The sequence below is a fragment of the Muntiacus reevesi genome, chromosome 3, assembly GCF_963930625.1.
Source record: "Muntiacus reevesi chromosome 3, mMunRee1.1, whole genome shotgun sequence".
NCBI lineage: Eukaryota > Metazoa > Chordata > Mammalia > Artiodactyla > Cervidae > Muntiacus > Muntiacus reevesi.
Genome location: NC_089251.1, coordinates 244566803 through 244586952, shown reverse-complemented (window position 1 = coordinate 244586952; position 20150 = coordinate 244566803). Strand labels below are relative to the sequence as shown.

At 42.0% G+C, this 20150-nt stretch overlaps 1 protein-coding gene across 2 annotated transcripts in view; it reads right to left on the bottom strand.

Annotated features, from left to right (window-relative positions):
• Positions 1–20150, bottom strand: part of GAD1 (glutamate decarboxylase 1) — a 35452-nt gene that overhangs the window by 8445 nt on the left and 6857 nt on the right. The window contains exons 3-11 of one of the 2 annotated variants that reach the window (XM_065927907.1): positions 17272–17430; positions 15688–15930; positions 12540–12630; positions 5648–5760; positions 4193–4308; positions 4029–4108; positions 3750–3804; positions 2355–2471; positions 1100–1164 (exon numbers count right to left, since the gene is read on the bottom strand). In XM_065927907.1, the coding sequence (XP_065783979.1) occupies positions 1100–1164; positions 2355–2471; positions 3750–3804; positions 4029–4108; positions 4193–4308; positions 5648–5760; positions 12540–12630; positions 15688–15930; positions 17272–17430 (1039 nt within the window). Of the gene's footprint in view, positions 1–1099; positions 1165–2354; positions 2472–3749; positions 3805–4028; positions 4109–4192; positions 4309–5647; positions 5761–7172; positions 7210–12539; positions 12631–15687; positions 15931–17271; positions 17431–20150 lie in introns of those variants that run through there. The other variant, XM_065927908.1, reaches the window with a different exon arrangement.

Here is a 20150-nt window from a genome sequence, read left to right as displayed (position 1 = left end):
ATTCAGATATTGGCCTCTCAAAGCTGAAAGGCAGGAGGGGAGGCACAAGAGAGGTAAGAACACTTGACCCACTGGAGTGCCTCCCTGACATCTGCTGCCGGTCCACCTCTCCACCCTCATCTGCTCTTGCTGCTGTCACATTGCTCCAGCCACAGTGGCCTGGATGATGGTCCTTCCTCCAACTTGCCTTGAACATCCTTCTTCAGGACCTTTGCATTTGCCCTTCCTGCCACCTGGAACATTCTTCCTTGTATCTGTCTTTCTATCTCTTTATCCTAGGATCTGCTGAAACACTACCACCCTAGACGGGCCTCTGACTATCCTGTCTAAAATAGCACCCCCTGGCAGATGAAACATCTCTTTGTTTATGAACATCTAGTCCACTGGACAGTACGATTCGGGAGGGGAAATCTTTTAGTTGACACCACCTTCCATATATTGCCTTATTTTTTTTACATGTGCCAGGTACACATTTTTAGAAGAGTACCTGGTGGTTGGGCTGAAGACAGGTACCTGGTTCATGACAGGTGCTTGATAAATAGTTGCCGAATGAATCAATGAATCTTTGTGAGCTCATTTCAGATCGATATTTAGGAGTTAGGTCAAAATCGTATTTGGTTTAGAACACCCAATGAATGTGAATGGTAAATAAGGCATGCTGAGTGTCCTGCCCTTTCCTCAGTTTAGTGGGAAATGTAAGCTTAGCGAGAAAGAAGAACGAACTAAATTAGCACCCCTTCACGTACCCTCGACAAACTCATTTAGCCTCCAAATGCCCACACTGGTAAGTTTCTCTTCTCTCCTGCTCAGGCACCTTGCAATCAAGCTACTGTTGAGCTTATCACAGGGTGTGGTAACTATTTGTCTTTCTCTTTTACTAAACTGTGAGCTCATTGAGGCAAAAACTCATTTGACTAGGAAATCCATCATCTTTGATTCCCCAGTGCCTGGCATACAGTAAGTGCTCAATAAGTGCCTGCCGAACAAAAGTGAGCTTAAACTGAATAAGATGTTGGGGATCAGGGCAGACACATCAGTGGACTCAGCACACCATGTGTTGCATGGCCTGGATGGAGGAGGCCCTGTGCTCAGCGCTTACCTCTCGATGCCACTGAGTTTATGGCGGTGCTTCTGGGACATGAGCAGCCCGCCGCCCCAGGCAGCCTGTGAGGACACAGAAAAGAGGGAAAGGGACCCTGATCAACACTCATGAGTCTGAGCCAAGTCACATCACACCTCTAGCAAAACATGACGAGAATATAAATGGTGAAAAACACGAGCTCCTCTGACAAACAAAACCCACACAGATTGTTCCACCAAGGGCAGTTGTAACTATTTAGCATTTATCACATCTTCTTCAAAAGTTCCTCCAGATTAATGTCAGGGTCACCATGCAAGTAATACAGATAAATGGGGCTGAGCCTGTGGAGCTGAGATCCAAGGCCTAAAGTACTCTAGAAAGCCAGGGACACTTGAGATGACCCACTTGAGACACTTGAGCCCCTGGGGGGCTCTGGGAGCAGGTTGGCAACTAGAGGTTGCCATCTGAGTTTACCCAGAGTAGAACTCTAAGGGCTTCTGAAAACCTCTGAAGGCAGCTGCCCTAGTGGGCTTGGATTTTCTGCAACTGCTCCTTCAAGAGCAGGGCATTTTTGCGGGTTCCCTGATGCATGTTGATCAAATAGCTTGGGACACCATGTGACACAGGAACAGACTTTGTAATCACTTGTCCAATATCAGGGCAGATCACCCCATTGTCCACTTGTGAGAAGTTAAACCCATGACAGAATGGAGAGAGAAAGAGAAAAAAACACACCCAGTCACACATGTGAAAATCTACCTCTTATGTTCCTAGGAAATGGAACAAAATCTCTTCATTGATAACACCTTCCATATACAGCCTTATTTTTCCTACATGTACCAGATATGGCTGTCTTTTCTTTTCATTCCTTCCTTTCTTTTTAAGAAAAGTATCATAGATGGTTGGACTGAAGGCAGCTGAGTGTCCATATTCAGATTCATGGCCAATTTCTATACATTGTATCTTACATTTTTTTCCCCTTTGAAATCAGTTGTATTTTACTCTATAGCCATTTGTTCAGACAGAAGCTTTCTGGGAAAGTGATAGAGTTGAACTAGTAGGCTGAACCATAGAAGACAGCAATTGGCCAGGAAGGACTGAATAAGCCCCAGGGCACAGAGAGGCCTGGGTGTATGCCTGTCATGAACAGCCTGCTGGAGACGAAAGAAATGTGGTGGGGAGAGCGGCTATGGGAGAAGCTGGAGGAAAATCATAAAGCAGAGCTGCTTCCACCCCTCGAAGGGCCCAGGCCACTCTGAGTTGCAGCACTTACATCGACATGCAGCCAAAGGTTGTATTTCTCACATATATCTGCAATCTCCTGTATCGGATCAAACGCGCCATAAACAGTGGTGCCAGCAGTTGCATTGACGTACAGAGGGACGTAACCCTATAAGAGGGACAGGCTGATGAGTCTTTCTAACCTCCCTCCTTTCCACACAATGAACTGCAGTAGCATTCATTTCCAACAGAGACCAGCTAAGCTGGTATGATATCTGAGAGTATATCTGGGACTATTCTCCATTGGTGCATTCACCATTCCTTCATTTATTCAACTAATATTTTTAGTGACATTCATGTGCCAGGCCCTGTTGAGGATGCTGGGAACACAGCAGTGAGCACAAAAGACAAAGACTTCTGTCTTTGTGGAGTCTGCACTCTAATGGTGAGTGACTGACAATCAGCAAATTTAAATAAGAAAAATAAATAGTATGTTTAAGAGTGACATCTTCTATGGCAAACAATAAAGCAAGACAAAGTAACAATAAGTGTCTGGAGTGAGTGATGGCGGGTATCTGAATGCTATCTGGACATACTACATTTTAGAAGCTGTGCTGTTCTAAGTGTATCGATGTAATAATAATATGGAAGCACTGTTTGGTTATTGAAAACAGATCTATGCACTATTTCCTCAGGGCGGATACAGTAAAATTTTGGTGTGAACAGGAAATAAACGAGAAAGCAGAGTAATAGAGCTCAGACAGGCATGGGAAAATCTATGAATTCTAGGAGATCCTCCTCTCCCTTTGCTCAGTTCTTGCGACATTTCTATCTATTTCCTCTGCTGAGACCCAGGCAAATGACCGCAGTCAGAGAAAGAGGTACAAGAATGTAACCAAAACAACTAGGAGTTGGTAAGTGGCCTGACAGCTGCCTGGCAGTGCCTTGTGATATATCTGTTCTGTGTGATTTTTCTGTTTAATAGAATTTATTGTGGCTTAGTTCACCAAGTATCATAGGCCATCTGCCAAAGCATGGAAGCAATTTGCTCAATAGAATCCTAACCTTAAATAATTTTTGTTAAAATGAGATTATACCTAACAAGTAGCAAGTAAAAAAACCTCAATTAGGCTGTCTCTTTGTGAGACTTGGATAATGGATTTATTGAAGTACATCAAACTAACCATTTGCACAATGAAGACAGAACCAGTGGATTAATGACTGAATTTTTCATTTTTCAAAATAAAAAAATTGATACTTTGTGGACACAGCTTTAAAGTCAAGTCATCACACAAGCTAAAAATAAGCAAACATCTAAGAAAAGAATTTCAGAAACACAATAAAATTATCTCATATCAACAAAGACTTTTATTGTCAGAGGCAGAAAGAAGATTATTTTTAAAAAATCTGTATTCACCAGAATTTAGATACATCATAGAGTACATACCTTTTGCTTGGCTTCAAGAATTTTTGTCTCTAAATCAGATGGAATTATCTTCCCCCTGTAATTATAATAAAAGGAGAGAAATTAAAATGAAGAATCAATGAGATTGCACATGGAAAAAAACTTCAGCAGCAGCAAAAAGTAATTTAATCGGATATTTTCAACAGACCATTAGCAGCTTGGCACACTGTACTGAGTCAGTTCTTAAGCACAATAAAACAAATTTAACAGATGAGCACATTTAATACATCAAGAAGCTAATATTCACTCTCCCCTGCCTACCTTTCATTGCACTTTATCAAAATCACATTGTCGGTTCCAAAGCCAAGTGCAGCCCCAGCTTTCTTTATGGAATAGTGACTCTGCAACAAACAGAAGCTGGACATTAGATGTTAGAGAGTTCCTTGGAAAACACCACAGTCCATGAGCAAGTGCACCCAACTCACGTGTTCTGAGGTGAAGAGGACAAGCTTGGGCACAGCCGCCATACCCTTGGTCTTAACTTCCGGGAAGTACTTGAAGCGAGCAGCCATGATGCTGTACATGTTGGATATGGCGCCCCCTATTGTCAAGAAGACACAGTGGGAGCAGTTGGGACGCCCTCGTTACTGTTTTTAACAACAAAGGCTGATGTGGTATCTTAAGAGACAAGGGAGGTCAGAAAGGGGAAGGAAAATATCCTGATAGGTTTTGCTGGCTTCTCTATTGCCAGAGCTTCCCTCTAGTCCCTCTGCCTGGAAATACAAATAATCACACTCACTAACAAAGCCATGAAGGCAATTTGGCTGGAGATGATTCACTTACTCTGGTGCCCGTCCCACCTGAAGCCTAGACAGCAAAGTAAGAGGTGGCAGAAGTGGTGGCTGCAGAGACAGGTGAATTACAACCTTCCTGCTCCCACATTCTGCTCTATTTACTGGACAAAGATGAATCTTTTCTCTGAGCCAGAAAGACAAAGAAAGAGAGAGTAACAGAACCTATGGAAGCAGTGACACTGCCTGGGTACTGTCCTGAAAGAACTGCCCAACTGAGTTATTGAGTCATTTAGGAGAACTCCAAGCGTATTAAAATAAGACCAAACTCATATTTACTTAAATCAAGATGCCAGGAGAACTGAGGTCACCAGGTATGTTTGGACAACAAAAATGAATCATGTTTGCATTAGTTACCTATTATTAAACAGGTAAATTCTGTGGATGAATTGCCTAGACAATTGCAATTTTTATTTCTTTTCTTTCCCTCATGGTGGCTCAGATGGTAGAGAATCTGCCTGCAATGCAGGAGACCCAGGTTCAATTCCTGAGTCGGGAAGATCCCCTGGAGAAGAGAATCCACTCCAGTATTTCTGCGTGGAAAATTCCATGGACAGAGGAGCCTGGCAGGCTATAGTCCATGGAGTCACAACCAGTCGGACACGACTGAATGACTAAGCACAAGCGCAGCATATACAATCATGCCGTCTCTGACACCACTCCAAACTCCCTCCTACTTACACGATTATTTGTTCTTGTTTTAAAGATTCTTATTGCATCTATACTGAACTACAGATTTAAAGTAAATATACTATTTTGGCCAAGATTGATCAATCCACTGATAATCTTGATTCCCTAATCCCCAGCTTAATCAAACTGCTGTCATCAGACCACAGTTGTGTAGCATGGTTTAGACACAGCCTTTGTCAGTTTGTACAGGTTTAGAACAGTGTTTGGTTGGTTAGAACACAAAGAATGTAGCATTCTTGCTAGCCTTTGCTTTGACAAAGAAGGCAGAACTATTGAAAAATCATATTTTTCAGGTCATAGCTCTCCTACAAACTCACTTTGTGTTTAGTGTTCTCAAAGATCCTAAGGATCCATACTGCAAACCTTGAAGAGAGTCTGGAAAAGAGAACAGAAACCTACCAGGAGAAAATATCCCATCACCATCTTTACTTGACCATCCAACTATCTCTCTCATCTTCTTAAGTGTTATTTGCTCCATGAGGACAAACACTGGTGCAATTTCATATGTAAACCTGGAAAGGTGGTGAAAAAAAATGAAAATAAAGAAGTCAAATCACTTATTTGGAGAACACAGATCACTGGTTTAGTTTTGCACTTGGGTTTGAAAAAAAGATGTTCAAAACCACTAAAACAATTCATTTCTTAGAAGTGTTATTCAGTCACTAATCACAAAATATCAGAAACCAGCCTGGGTTACTGAGAGAGGTGGTGGAAATACCTGCTCTGTGATTCGTCAGTAATAAAACAGACTCTCATCTGAAAGGAATGTCTTAGGTATGGTCCACCCAGAGAAACAGAAGGAAATAAAATGACTTTTCTGGGTTCCTTTCACGTCTAAGAATATAGGATGATGAAAATGCTAATCGAAAAAAATATTCCAAGTTCTATATAAAATTTGTTTGCAACATTTTTTTAAAAAGAGACTGCCGATTTCACACTTGTAGAATCTATAAAACCCAGAACCAAAGTTTATCTTTTAAGAACAATGTAAACATCTGAAAGCTAACCATGAAGATAATTGAAAATATTGACGATATTTTAAAGATCACAATATAATTATCTACATAGCTTTTTTTTACTGATGGTCCCTAAGGACAGTTAGGTTTCTATAACTCTATGAAGTCAATACCTGTCAAGAATAATTATAACTGATGATTTCTAATGACCAATTACAAAAAAACCAAGAAGAATGTCAACTGGCACACAGCTGACTGAGGGCATCAGATATACTGGTAGGTTAGCTTTGACTTTTTATTTAGAAGTAGACAGCCACGCTCTTCTCAAAGCAATTCAAACACAAGCACAGTGTAGTGAATAGTCATTGAAACAAGATCATGGTGCCAAGGCATAGGGCTTAAAAGAAATCAAAGAAGGTCAGTCTATAGAAAATTAAGCCAAAACAAAAAGATATTTACTGTGAGGCTTTTTGTCTTTCTTCTTTTTGCTTGGCCTTCCTAAGCATTAGAGTCTGTGGGCTCGGCTCAGACCATGCTCCCCGAAGAGAGATTCCTAGATGGACTCAGCCAAATGATAAGGGGAGATTTTATCCCTGGTTAGGGTATTCAGGCTGAATGCCAGTGATGAGGACTAATGGGAATTTTTGCTAGCTTAATGATCCAGAAAAGCTGTTTGCAAGAATGAGATACCAATGGTTGTACAAAGACACAGGTGAAGATACTAAGTTTTAAACATGGAGAAAAATTAAACAATCCAATTAATCACATGGTGGTAAAAGAGGACAAAAGATCCTGCAGGATCCTCAGGGTATATCTCTTGGTGGAAGAATTTTGTTTTCAAAAAAGAATATGTTTGTTTTCCTTGGGAGGACCCTTGAAATTTAGGAGGAAGACCCTTGGAAATCATGTGTTCAGTTACCATCACCTCTGGAGGTCACAATCATGCTTTGGTTCTGCTCTGAGCCCCATCACCGTAGCAACCAACACTCCCTCATGTCTGATGGCCTGATAAAGGAAGAAGAAGAGAAGGATTCCTGGTTTAGCCTGTGCTGTTGAGTGTACCAAGGGGCAAACTCATGATGTGGTTCTATCCATTCTTGAACAAATGCGTTATAAACAGTGCCACCGATTGTTGGCAAAAATGTATGCACTGTAAAGAGGTACTAGTGGCCAGCTGTGTGCTGGAGTCTCACAGTACCAAATGAGAAGGCTCTCTAGGGTAAGGCAAGGAATCAATGGAATCATACCATAATATCAGAACCTTGTCAAGGACTGGATGAAAGCTGGACCAGAATCAAGTCAGTGCAGGAACCACATGGGGAAGGGAGAAAGGATGGTGTGGAAGGCCAGAGGGTTGGTCCACTTCATGATTTGAATCAATTTAGGCCCCAGATTTGCATGAACTAGTCTTCTTACCAGCAATAGGACCATTATTCTCAGGATCAGGAGGAAGAATCTAGAGAGTTTGATCATGAGACCATCTGATCTCATCAACCTCAGGTTCCTTATTTATGCCAGGTTCATGATTCCAAAAGCCTTAGTTCTGTTCAATAAGTAGTTAATGAATGACTATTCTCTGCCAAGTGGCTTTTTATATACTGAGGAGACAAAGTTGTCACAAGACACAATTCTCAGTTTTGAGGAGGAAGTTTATTATGATGACTCCAGCATCTTGGCCTTAGTTACATCCTATTTGACAGTCCTTGCCTGGGTCTGAAGGACTAGTTCAACACCATAGCTAACACCGAACTTACTCTGACTCATGACCTTAGTCTTGACATCCTCTCCTGGAAGCTGGTAGCTTGCCCCATGGTTGTTGATCCTCAGCCAGGCCTGTCACATGGGCTAATATGGTGTCCCCATTCCTGACACTTCCTCTGAACTTGCTTTCTCATCCTGGGCCATGTCTACAACTGGGAGCCTGCTTGCACCCAAAGCCTTAGAGAAGACTGTGAAGTCCACCCTAGAGCAGTGGTTCTTAGCTGAGATCATAGATACCCTTAGGACTTCCAGGAAAGCTATAGTCCCTCTCTCCAGGAAGGCAACAAGGATATGCACATCATTGCGTATACACTTGTAAGAGACTCTTCTCTTGCAGCCAGGACTCTAGGTTTGGTACCCCTTCCGTAAATGACAGATGAAAGTGGATAAAGTCAAGAGATCAAAGGTCAAATATGGATTCAGAAGAAGCTGGTTAGGTGCCAAAGTCATAGTACAGGATGATATTTCAGAATCAGAGGATAAGACACTAAAACTGCCAAAAGCTCTAGGTCAAAGCATAAGAACACAGGATTCAAAGTAAGGATTTAAAAACAGTATGATTTTGACATTCAGGGAGTGACACTAAAGGAGAGTTTCTATATTCTGAGTAGGGGAGTGAGTCAGCCTGTTTTAGTAGTTCAACTCACCTTCCCAGTGGGTTTAACTCTGAACCAAGGCAAACTGATTGTTAAGCTGATTTTCTCTGGTGGCAGGATCTGCCAGTTGCTAACCAATATAAAAATTTCCCTTACTTCATTCAATTTTATTTGGGGTTGCAATTCATTCAGATCAAAGACTATTTTCTATCTTCTCTAGGTGTGACCATGAGATTAAGTTCTGGCTAAAGAGATGCTATGAGAAATGTCATATGGAACTTCTGAGAAGGTTCTTGGAAGCAAAGAGTGTGTTTCCTTTTTGCTCTTCCTCCTCCTTTTCTTTCTTTCCTTCCTTTGTCCTTCCTTTCTCTGCCTGCACTGCTTCCTGAGATCTAGAACATATAAGTGATGGCTAGAACTCCACTAGCTAGCTTGCACCATGAAGATGCAGATACTGAAGATGAGAGCCACATGCCTCAATATGGATCAGAAAGGCACAAGGACCCTGTGTCCTTGGTGACTGCTAAGACAGGAATTATTTTAATGAGAGGAAGAAATAATTTTCTATGTTGACTCACTAACTTGACACTCCTCTTAGATTTTATCCTCCTTATGGATATAGCGGTTACCTTAAAAGATAACACACCTGAGGGGGAGCTTAGTGAGCCCCTCTGATGTCCAGAGATGATGAGAGACAGAAACGAAAGAGCTGGAAGGTTGAAGTGAGGCAGGGTTGCAGATGCGCAACAGTGACCTGTGGGGTGGCTGCCTTTCCTGGGGGATGCATTGCACCTTGTACACACTAGGCACTTAACACTGGTATCCTGGTTAGGCTTCAGAACTACTCTGTAAGATGGACATAATTATTCTTCATATTTTTTTTTTTTTTCTGAAGAAGAAGCTGAGGTTCAGAGAAATTCAGTGAGCTGTTCCAAGATCTCATATTTAGGGTGTTTTCCAGCCTGAATTCCAAGTCCTTTACATCAGAGTTGCTTTTCTATGACAAACGAGAACTACTTACTACAGGCTCCTTTGTAACAACCTGCCTACTAGTATAAAGTGACGGATAACCCGCATAGAAAATTCCCTCTTTGTAATTATTATGAAAATAAAGTGCTAGATACTTGAAATAATAACCTCACAACAAAGGGCCGTGATAGATCGTGCCACTGGGATTATGAATTGTCATCAGATCCTTGAAGGCAGGCTGTTGTTTATACCCGGTCACTGCTCAACCCGCAGAGTTGTGCTCACTGGCCATGTTTTGGAAGAAGAGAGCTGTATATGCTGTGGCCAGCTGCACACTGGTGATGTTTTCTTTGAATCTTCACTGAGTCCTTTGCTTGGAAGAATGTACCTCCAGGCTGAATGCACAGGCAGGTGTGAAAGCATAAACATGAATGTTCCTTCTATTCTAACCATCAGGTGCCTTATACTTTGTCACTTGGATGGAGACATTCGATAGTTCTCTTAAAGAGACTATACTGAGGAATGTAGTTATTATTCTCTATTACCAGTGCCACCCAAACTCAATGAATACTGCAGATCAAAAAATGAGTATATCACTAATTAAATCCTACTCAGTCAGAAAAACCCTTCTTGCCATTCTTTCTTAGACTTATTTTGAACACTGTTCCCAGTTGGAGACGGTATTGTCACAAGGGAGCAAATTTCTACATAAGCTCCTGACAGTGCTGCCACATTTCAGGATCTTCCAGGGGAACTGGCTTAAAACAATTTCTAGATAATAGTTATTACTTCTTCAGACAATGCCTTGTCTTGAGAACTGACAGAAACTATTTCACAATTGTAAATAACCTGTGCGATCGATCTGTTGGAATCGGATCATATTTTATAAATATCCACTGTTCAGTACAGCTGCAATTACTATGTGCCATTTAGTTGGACTGGCCTTGACCTCAGATGGCTGGACAATATTTTAGCATTTCATGGCTGAGCTAAGGGAAGAGTAAGGGACTTTGATTTTATGAACACACACACACAAAAAGGAGAATTTGTGAGATCTCCTTGGTTAAAGGAAAGCCTTTTAGGAGAATATGTGGTCATAAATGGTTCAACAGGGTGAATTTCTTTTATTTACCTTGAGATTGAGATATACATATATATATATATATATATATATATATATATATATATATATATATATATATATCACAGCCAAGAGGCCTACAGAATACACATTTAAAGACACAGTGAATTCAGTGCCTATATATATAATTAAGGGTCCTTGGGCCTTAATGTGTATATACCTTTTACTCTATTTTTCTCATTTATTTTCTAAATACTTAAGTTTCTTTTAAAAAGCTAAACTTTCTAATTAAAATAATTCCTTAGTGTGAGATGTTCAATTAAGCATTAGTGTCTTTTTCAAGTTATAATTACTATATTATGATGTCTAGGTTTGCTGATATGTTTTTTATCTCACAAACCACAAAGATTATGAAGACTGGAAGAGGGGGTTTTGTTCAGGAGATCATACAGGTGATTGTATCTTTGACCCGAATTCTGCCCAGCTCTCCAGAGCCTCAGTGATCCGACATGGACAATCCATGAAGTTAACCTTGATTTACAAGCAGGGAGCAGGAAAACCACTTTGCTTTTCAATCAATTTAATCTTTTATGCCTTTTAGCACTAATGGCCTTGCTCATCACATTTGCTTTTTAAATTTTGTCATTGTTTTAAATTAATAAACAAAGCAGGAGTCCTTAATTAATATACATTTTTCTGAATGTAGTTAAGTATTCTGAGTCACAGCATTAAACAGCTTTGGAACACACACAAATCAATATAAGTTTAAAATGCGCTTTCAGGCTTCGTGGCTGGTAGTAGTTTATTTAAGAAAAATAGAATACCTAGAACTGTAACAACTTACATTCTATCTTGATGTCAAATGAAATTTCTCTTTTTCAATAATACCACTCTTTAAGCTAAATTTATTTTTCAAATCTACTTTACCACGAACTTTAAAAGTAGATAGTTATTTTCCAAATATTTCTAGTGACTAAAATCCATATAACTCTTATAAAGTCATTTAAAAATTATTGCAATAACCATATTATTTCCCTCTGGATTCTTTCATAGAATGTGGTACCATTGTCTGGATATACAGAGTGGTAAACATTATCATAAAGTTAAAGAAAAGACAGTACTCAGTAGGTTATGATGACTTTCTATCAACCGGTAATCTGTCCTTGTCTCCAGAGAGGGCATGTGCATGTAGAAGAAATGGTGGGGTCATTACCAGAAGAGTACCCAAATATTACTTGCACACACACCCCTCCTGCCCACCAGGACTTTAGAGTCAGTTTCAAATAAATTTACAAGAACTTAGAAACAAACAAATACTTTGGAAGATTTTGGCTTTGCCTACTCAAATAAGTATGAAAAATATTTCACATTCAGAAAAACAACCAATTATTTTAAAAGGAACATATAATTCCTTTCAAAGCAATATACAATTCCTTTCAAATGAATATATAATTCATTTCAAAGGACTATCACTACATGAATTGTTTTAGAACTTTTAGTTGAGCATAGGCTGATCAAATTGGTTTGTGACTTTATAGTCCCCCTTAATTTTGAAGAAAATATGACCTAAATGATAAGGAGCAATATGCTTGGGTGGAAAAATGGACCAAGATCATACCCCAAAACATGACTTCTTTAAACATATCATTAAGAAATGCTAAGTCTTTTAACATGAAGTTTCACACTAAACTTTAAAAGTTAGGGTTTTTACTTCTTATGACCATGTTCTTATTATTCAATTAAAATATAGTTTATCAACCATCCACCATTAATTCAGCACTGTGATAAACCTAAAAGATTTTAAGAGAAAAGACAACTAAGGCAAATGTAATAAAATTTTTATAGAACCATTGGAATTGGACTTTTACCCCAACAAGCCAGACTTAGACAGCATGGTTGCTTACATGAAAATAATACGTGGGACTTACATATTGGTATTGGCAGTTGATGTCAGCCACTCTCCAGCTAAACCAATGATATCCAATCCTGTGGAGAGCTGGTTGAAAAATCGAGGATGACCTAAAGAGGTGAGTAACAGACAAGTATCAAGGCATATTCAGATTTTTCAAGCTATCTTCAATTCAAAAGGTCCACTCCACTAGGCCACAATAATGGGACCTCCATCCCAATGGCCTAACAGGGCTTCCCAAGAATACTGAAGGAAGGGCAGGTTGACCCACCCTTTATCAACATTTAGCACTGAAGATGTCTCTCAAACTCACGTTTCTAAAGCATAATGCTTTTAAATTAAAAATTCAATGTCATAAAAAGAAAAATCTGTCCAGTATCTTATTTGTTGATTTCCAGATGAGCTCTGCTGCTGTGTTTTTTTTTAAAAAAAATACAAATTTGATGTGGTGTCCTATTTCTCTCCATAAATATTTCAGTTTTTGATTTAACATCTCAAGCTTTTAATCCCCAAGTCATGGTATACTCATGGAGGAGAAGAGGATGCAGGCCTCAGAGGGGGCCTGTGCCCGTGTAGAGCTGATGCCAGCTCTGCAGCTGATGCCAAGGCATGCCATCACTCTCTGGGCCTCTGTGTAGTCCAAAATGATGTCAAGCATTGGTGTGTTTTGCCCACATATGGTCGGGTGACTGTTAAACTACATATGTTGCTGAGCTGACCTGGCATCTGCTCTGTGAAATAGGGGCAGACACAGCCTCATTCATTCACTGAGTTGTTGGTAGAATAATTTATATTATTACATAACTCGAAAGCCCTTTTCAACCCACCACAAGCTTTATCAGGCTTTGTTCTCGGCAACGGCAAATTCAGGATTATTGCCAAATTTTGGCCAATTTGGCGTTCACGGGAAAGCTCAGCCCCACACAGAAGGTTTGGCTGTCGTGAGGGAGCCATCGCGATAGATTACCTAGAGGTGTCTGACGGAGAACTGGTGTTAGAAAGATGTGCTGACTGCTGCGTTTCCAGCGGAAACTGCTTGTGCCTCTGAAATAACTGTCAGAGAGCTAATGTTGGAATGTTCTTGGTCTAAGTCCCTCTCTCTGAAAGTCTGCTCTTCCCTCCATGTGACGAGGACTCATTCAGAACATCTGGACTAGGACTTCTTATAGCAGAATATGCCAATCTCTGTACTCCAAAAGTCCTTGAAAAATAACACTGATCTTTAGAGAAAATAAAAGAAGCATAAATAGTAAGCTTAGGGTAAGTTCAAGGCCAGATTCCAGACATTCATGTAGATTACTCTAAATAGCTTAAACTAGTTCACTGTGTTCTACTTATGTCAGTGCCAACAAAATCTGTATCTCCTACAACATAACTAATTTTGTTGAAGTCCATTTAAATAAGTGTGTGTGTATGTACATATGTATAATTTAATACTCACATGAAAACAAATATTTCATTTTAATACAGGTTTGAATCATAAATAAATGCAATCACACTAGTTGACAATATATCCAAATCATGTTGCATAGCAAAGACAAAAGATGGACATAGACTAACAAATGCCCTCAGACAAAAGTGAAACAATATCCAGAAACAGACTAACCATCAGACCAAGGTGAGATATAACTGAACTGATGAGCACACTTTTCTTTAAAAATCAAACGCAGACTTTGTAATATAATTGAGTCTTGGCCTTCTTGCCGCTATTTAAGGAAGTTACCCTTATACCAGTGGTGTTGGCAGACTTCAAAAGCTGTTTGGGATCTTTGGCAAGTGTCATTATTTCATTATAACCCTTGTTTTTAATATCCAGTAGTTTTACTCAGCTCTATTCCCGCACCCTCCCCAGTCACATCTTCAAATGACTAGGAAGGGTGAGCAAGATAATAAAGGGGGGAGAGAGAGAGAGAGAAAACAAGACGCTACCAGGCATGGCCCCAGGGGCTTCCCTGTGGTGACAGCTATGCCATGGACTGCCAATTCCTGTTCATCTGTTTGCCCAAGAGCTCAGGAAAGCCAGGATGCAGCGGGGAAAGACGGTAGAAAGAAGAAACCACTGCTTGATTCCTAGATTAGAAAGAGCCAGACAGAGATCCCCAAAGTCTCTGAACTTGAGGCACTTTGGCCAGGATTACCAAGTAGAGAGAGTTCCTATAACATAGAAAGGAGGAAAGAGGCTCTCCTCCAGGGCTCCCCACTGGAGACAGCATTTGGTGCCTCAGAACCTCTAAACTCCGCAGGATAGAACAGAATGAGAAGAGTGTATAAATGTGTGACCATGGGGTCTGGAAAATAGAAGGTGCAGTGGGTTGAACTGTTTCCCGTAAAAGACACGTTCAAGTGTTAACGCCTGATTCCTGTGACTTCATTTGGAAATAGGGTCTTTGTGGATGTAAACAAGTTAAGATGGGGCCGCACTGGACTGGGGCAGCCCCTAATCCAAAGAAGAGAGAAATCTGGACACACACACGTGGAAAATGTCATGTGAAGGTGAAAGCAAAGATTGAGTGATGCATCTACAAGACAAGGAATGCCAGAGAATTCCCACAACAACTAGATGCTGGAAGAGGTAAGGATGGATCCTACGCAAGAGTCTTCAGGGATGGCATGGCCCTGCAGACACCTGAATCTTGAGCTTGTAGTATTCAGAACTGTGAGAGAATATAAATTTCTGTTGTCTTAAGTGACCCAGTTTGTAGCAGCCATAGGAAACTAGTATAGAAAGAAAAAAAGGCCCAATTCTCCCCAGTTTCAGGGACAGGCAAGTGTAGGATTCATCAGAAATGAGTCAGGGTGAAAACAGAAGAGAGAAAAGAACTGAGGGGTGGACCATTCTGCTCTCTTTAGGTTGTGAATAACCTAAAATCAACAATGAAACTCTATATAGAACTTGACACAGCACCGTGTATCTGTATCTTTTAAGTCTATTTTTACAACAATAAATAATGCTAGGCTTTTACAACAATAAATAATAACAAGGCCAGGGTTGGGCCTTCCACCAACTGCTGGTCCCTCTGGAGGTTCTGTAGGTAGGGAGCACTTTGCTGCTTCCTTCACCAGGGTCTGTATTTCTCCTTCAACATGACTTTGACATCCTGACCATTGGCAAAGGTGTGCTGCAGGGCAAAGGTGCTTCTGCAGGTCCACTTGGCCGTCCACATTACCTGTGCGGACCCCATATTTCAGGGTGTCTCTGCAGTCAACCAGGATCTGCTCCAGGGACTCGGGGTGGTCAGAGAGTTCCAAGTTGAAGCCCTCCATGCCTTCCAGCAGCTGGTGGGGGTGGTGGAAGTCCAGCACTTTGGTGGAGCGATCAAACGTCTTACGGACATAGTTGAGGAGTATGTCCACCACCTCCAACAGGAACTGCACAGTTTGCTCCTCCCCGTTCTTAGCTGGAAGCAGATCTGAGGGGGAAAAGTCAATGAGTGGTTATCACCTGACTCCTATCTGGATTCCCTCAGCTTAGAAATCCCTAATATCCATGGTATCTTTATAGGCTTAATTTCCTTCCAGGATACATATGTGCATTATCTGTTGTACCATCTTTGCAGAAAAATGTACATAATCACATACACAGAAGTGTTGCTTATACTCCCTGGGAGTTCACAGACTTTCTGACAGTTAATATGCTCATAAATAGAAAGCTTTGAGAAGTCATGAGCAGCCTACCACTGCTCAATACCACTGTTGTTCATTTGGGCACCTGTCAGGCGTGTGATGTACAGGGCTTCTGTCTTGCTGCCCTAGTACCAGGTATGTCTCTGTACATCTGGCTCAGACTCTGGGCTTTTGGTTTGGTGTTATTATGATGTGCTTGATCTATTGCTGGTGGAAGGTGAGGCTTCTGTGGGTAGAGGCTGAGGACTCCCTGAGGAGGGTGGTTCTTTATGTCCTTAGACTGAAAATGAGAACTAAAAGAAGAGGCTTAGAAGGGTGAGAGAGGGAACTCCTGCCTGTCTCTTGACCTCATCCTTTGCAGCTCAGCCTCTGGGATGTCAGGACATGACTCTGTGTTTCAACTTTTGTTAGGCAGAGTCAGACAGGCGAGGCAGCCATGGAGAAAAGCTGAAGCTGTCAGTCATAGCTCAAGAACAGACTGGCTGTAATGATGTTCTTTGTCTATTCTTCAGATTATCCCTCTCATATTTTGTGAGTCTTGTTTACTGTTCCGGTTTGGCCTCCATGGCTTGTGGGGAGTTCATGGAAGGGTGTGGTGATGGGTTTACCTTTGAGCTCATCGGGGAAGACTGGGAAAGCACCTACTGAGACTGTTGTAGGGGCAGCAATAGTGACTGAAAGATCTTCAAAAGAAAAATGAGCTTTAGGACAGCAATTTGGTCATGAGACCCAGTTACACAGCTTTCCACAGGGCGATTTTGTTGTTGTGGCCACCACCCTTGGAGCATAAATGCTATTAAGAGAACCACTGGATTTTCTTATATGTAAGCTTGTTCTGGATTTTCACAGTCTATGAATCTATATTTGTCCCTGCAAGTATCTTTAGAGTTGATTGTTTTACTGATTGCCCTCATCCAGCTTTCAAATGATGGCTACCTGGACAGTATGGAAGGAGGGAGAATATTGTAAACAGATGTTGGGAAAGCAGTTTCATGATGCCTCAGAGGGAATAATAACTTCTTTTGGTAAGGTCAGCAAAATTTTAGGAGAAAGTAAAGAAACTCCAATAAAGAGCCTACTGGCTAGCACTGGGGGTGGGGTGAGGGTGGGGTAAGGGTGGGGAGTACCTCGGGCGAACAGGTTGGAGAAGTCTGTCTCTGTGCGTCGGAAGCGGCCATCCTTGTCACTGTTTTCACAGGAAAGCAGGTTTTTGGAGGACTGCCTCTCCTTGAAGGCGCTCACAAGCCTGCTCTTCTCTTCCAGGCTGTTGGTCCTCTGCAAGAAGCCTGTAGCACAAGAAGCTGGGTCAGAGGAAGGGCACCGAACTCCCAGCCTCACAGCATTAGCTGCCGGCCCAGGCTGACTCTCCAAGCAGGATGCTCGCACCCCCTGAGAAGAAGCCGCATGTCTGTGTTTTCAATGGGCTCTGGCGCTGCTCGCCTTCAGGCGGGGAGGGGGCAGTGTCAAGAGTCATCAGTGGCACAGACCCAGTCATGCAAGAGAGAAAAACAGTAAGTGAAGCCCATTCTCCTCTCTGAACATGACAGGGAACGCAGAATTAAGTCAATTGGACAGCTTCCACTCCAGTAACCAGCCCCAGGATGGGGTTTTAAGGGAAGGGATGCAAACAAGAGAGGATACTGCCAGTACTGGGTTGATGGGCTGTGCAACCAGAGGGAGGAGGAGGTGAGGACCAGCACTGAGAACTGGAGAAGGTGCTTTCCTTGGGTACACCAGGTAAACGCTACCAGGGTTGAATGTAAGTTTAATTTTTCTGACCCAAACCTAAAGGACAGGTTTCCCTGTACCCTCCCCCTCTTAAATAAAGGAATTAGAGAGACAAGAAAGCCTAAAATTTTATGTGTGGTGACATTTAATTGTATAAATACTTATTGAGCACCTATTGTGGAAAAGGACGTAAGCTAAGCATTTAGGATGGTGGACAGATACAGATAAATGGGAGAGATCCCCTCTTCTCCAGGAGCTTACAGTTTGGCAGCTGGTGACCAACAATGTAATAAATTGAGAAGAACTCCATGGAGATGAACTCTGAGTCCAGGGTGGGAATCAAAGCCCTCCCCTCTGCCCCTCAGATGGGGTGGAATGCTTTCCTGCTTGAGGAGAGCAGTGCAAACTACCAGCAGCAAACCCAGAAGCAGGCTAAGCTGAAAGGGCTGGAGACTCTGCCAGCCAAGAGCACCATTTCTTCCCTCAGTACCTCCACCCATCCCTGCTTCTGTTCCTTCCCTCATCTCCTCCAATTCAGTCTCAATCTTAGAAATACAACACCCTGAAAAGAGGAAGAAAGTTCTAAGTTTCTTGGTGACCCCAAGAAAAAGCTATATTTGTAGATTCCAAGATCCTTGGGGTGTCACAAATGTCACAAGGCAAGCTTGGAGGAAAGTCCCAAGAGGTTGGAAGAGAGGCAAGTTATTCTGGGAAATTCAGCTTTACTTCCCCAGGACTGCAATTCAGTGGGGAGGGGTGGAGGAAGGAGGGATGCAGGGGGAAGGCTGGGGTGATTAGAATCCTCCCACATGCAGGAGCAGGGTCTATTTTTGGAGGGAAGAATAGAAAGGCAGAGGCACCAGGCCTTTCACTGTTCCCAGTACTTTTTAAACATATCACTAAAGCTCTAAAGGACATCACAAGGATGGGGAAACACTATAACAGAGCTCCACACTTAGATATGAAGATGGGGGTTGCATCTTCTCCCTCACCTCTTCTCCTACTTTCTGAATTCCTCCTTCGAACCCTTAGAGTCCAATACCAGAAGCCCTCATTCATTTACCAGAGAGGTGCAGAGCCATCCTCACCTAGCCTCTGGTTAAGACTGCTTGCCTACACTCAGAACTGGCAGCTGTGGAATCTCTCAGGCCAAAAAGACCATGTCCATGTGCCCTAATGGAGATGAGGCCCTGCCTTGCTGAACTCCTGCTCTCCAGGTCTCTGACTTCTGGTGGGCTGACTCACTCCCTGGAAAAGTCTCTGCCTTGAAACCCCTGAGCATCTCCTCTCCTCTGGGAAAGGACCAGGACCTGCATTTGAGCTTTGGATATTATCTCCAAAGGAGTTCTTGACACAGGTAATCCCAGAGGTATCCTGATAGGAATGGAAGATGACAATTACAACGCAACTTTAAACCTGCATCCCATTCCTGAACCACACTTTCTGGAGTGTGCTAGGAACTAGTGTGTTCTATACATCTTGTAATTATCTTATGCATAGCACAACTTATACTATATTATGAAGGTGAAAGTCACTCAGTCGTGTCCTGCTCTTTGCGACCCCATGGATTGTAGCCTGCCAGGCTCCTCTGTCCATGGAATGCTCAAGGCCAGAATACTTAAGTGGGTAGCCATTCCCTTCTCCAGGGGATCCTCCCAACTCACGGATCGAACCCAGGTCTCCTGCATTGCAGGTGGATTCTTTACCATCTGAGCCAATACCACATTATAATCTGTGATAAAAGCCATTAATTTGCTAGTATAAACATTTAATGGATATGATTTTCAGAATAACACTTCTTTGGGAAGGTATATGTTTTCTAAAATACTGGGAGCCTCAAAAGAAGGTCAATAACCCCAGCCTCTCTGGGCTCTGAGAGGTTCTGGAAGGAACTGTATGCTTCTCCAAGGATGATGAGGTACTGGACAATGTCCTCAAGGACACTGAGGTTAGTGCTTTGACAATCTCCCTGGCTAGCAAGAGGTCTTAGAAGCAGAGGCCCCTGAGACTGATGCAGACTGTACTCCTTTTTGCTCTGTATCTCAGCTATAAGGACCTGGTTTCCCTGGTGGTTCAGACTGTAGGTAAAGAATCTGCCTGCAATGCAGGAGATCTGGGTTTGATACCTGGGTTGGGAAGATCCCTGGAGAAGGGAATACTCACTCCAGTATTGTGACCTGGAGAATTTAATGGACTGTATAGTCCATGGGGTCACAAAGAGTCAGACACAACTGAACGACTTTCACTCACTTTAAGCCTGTGAATAACTGGGGCTTCC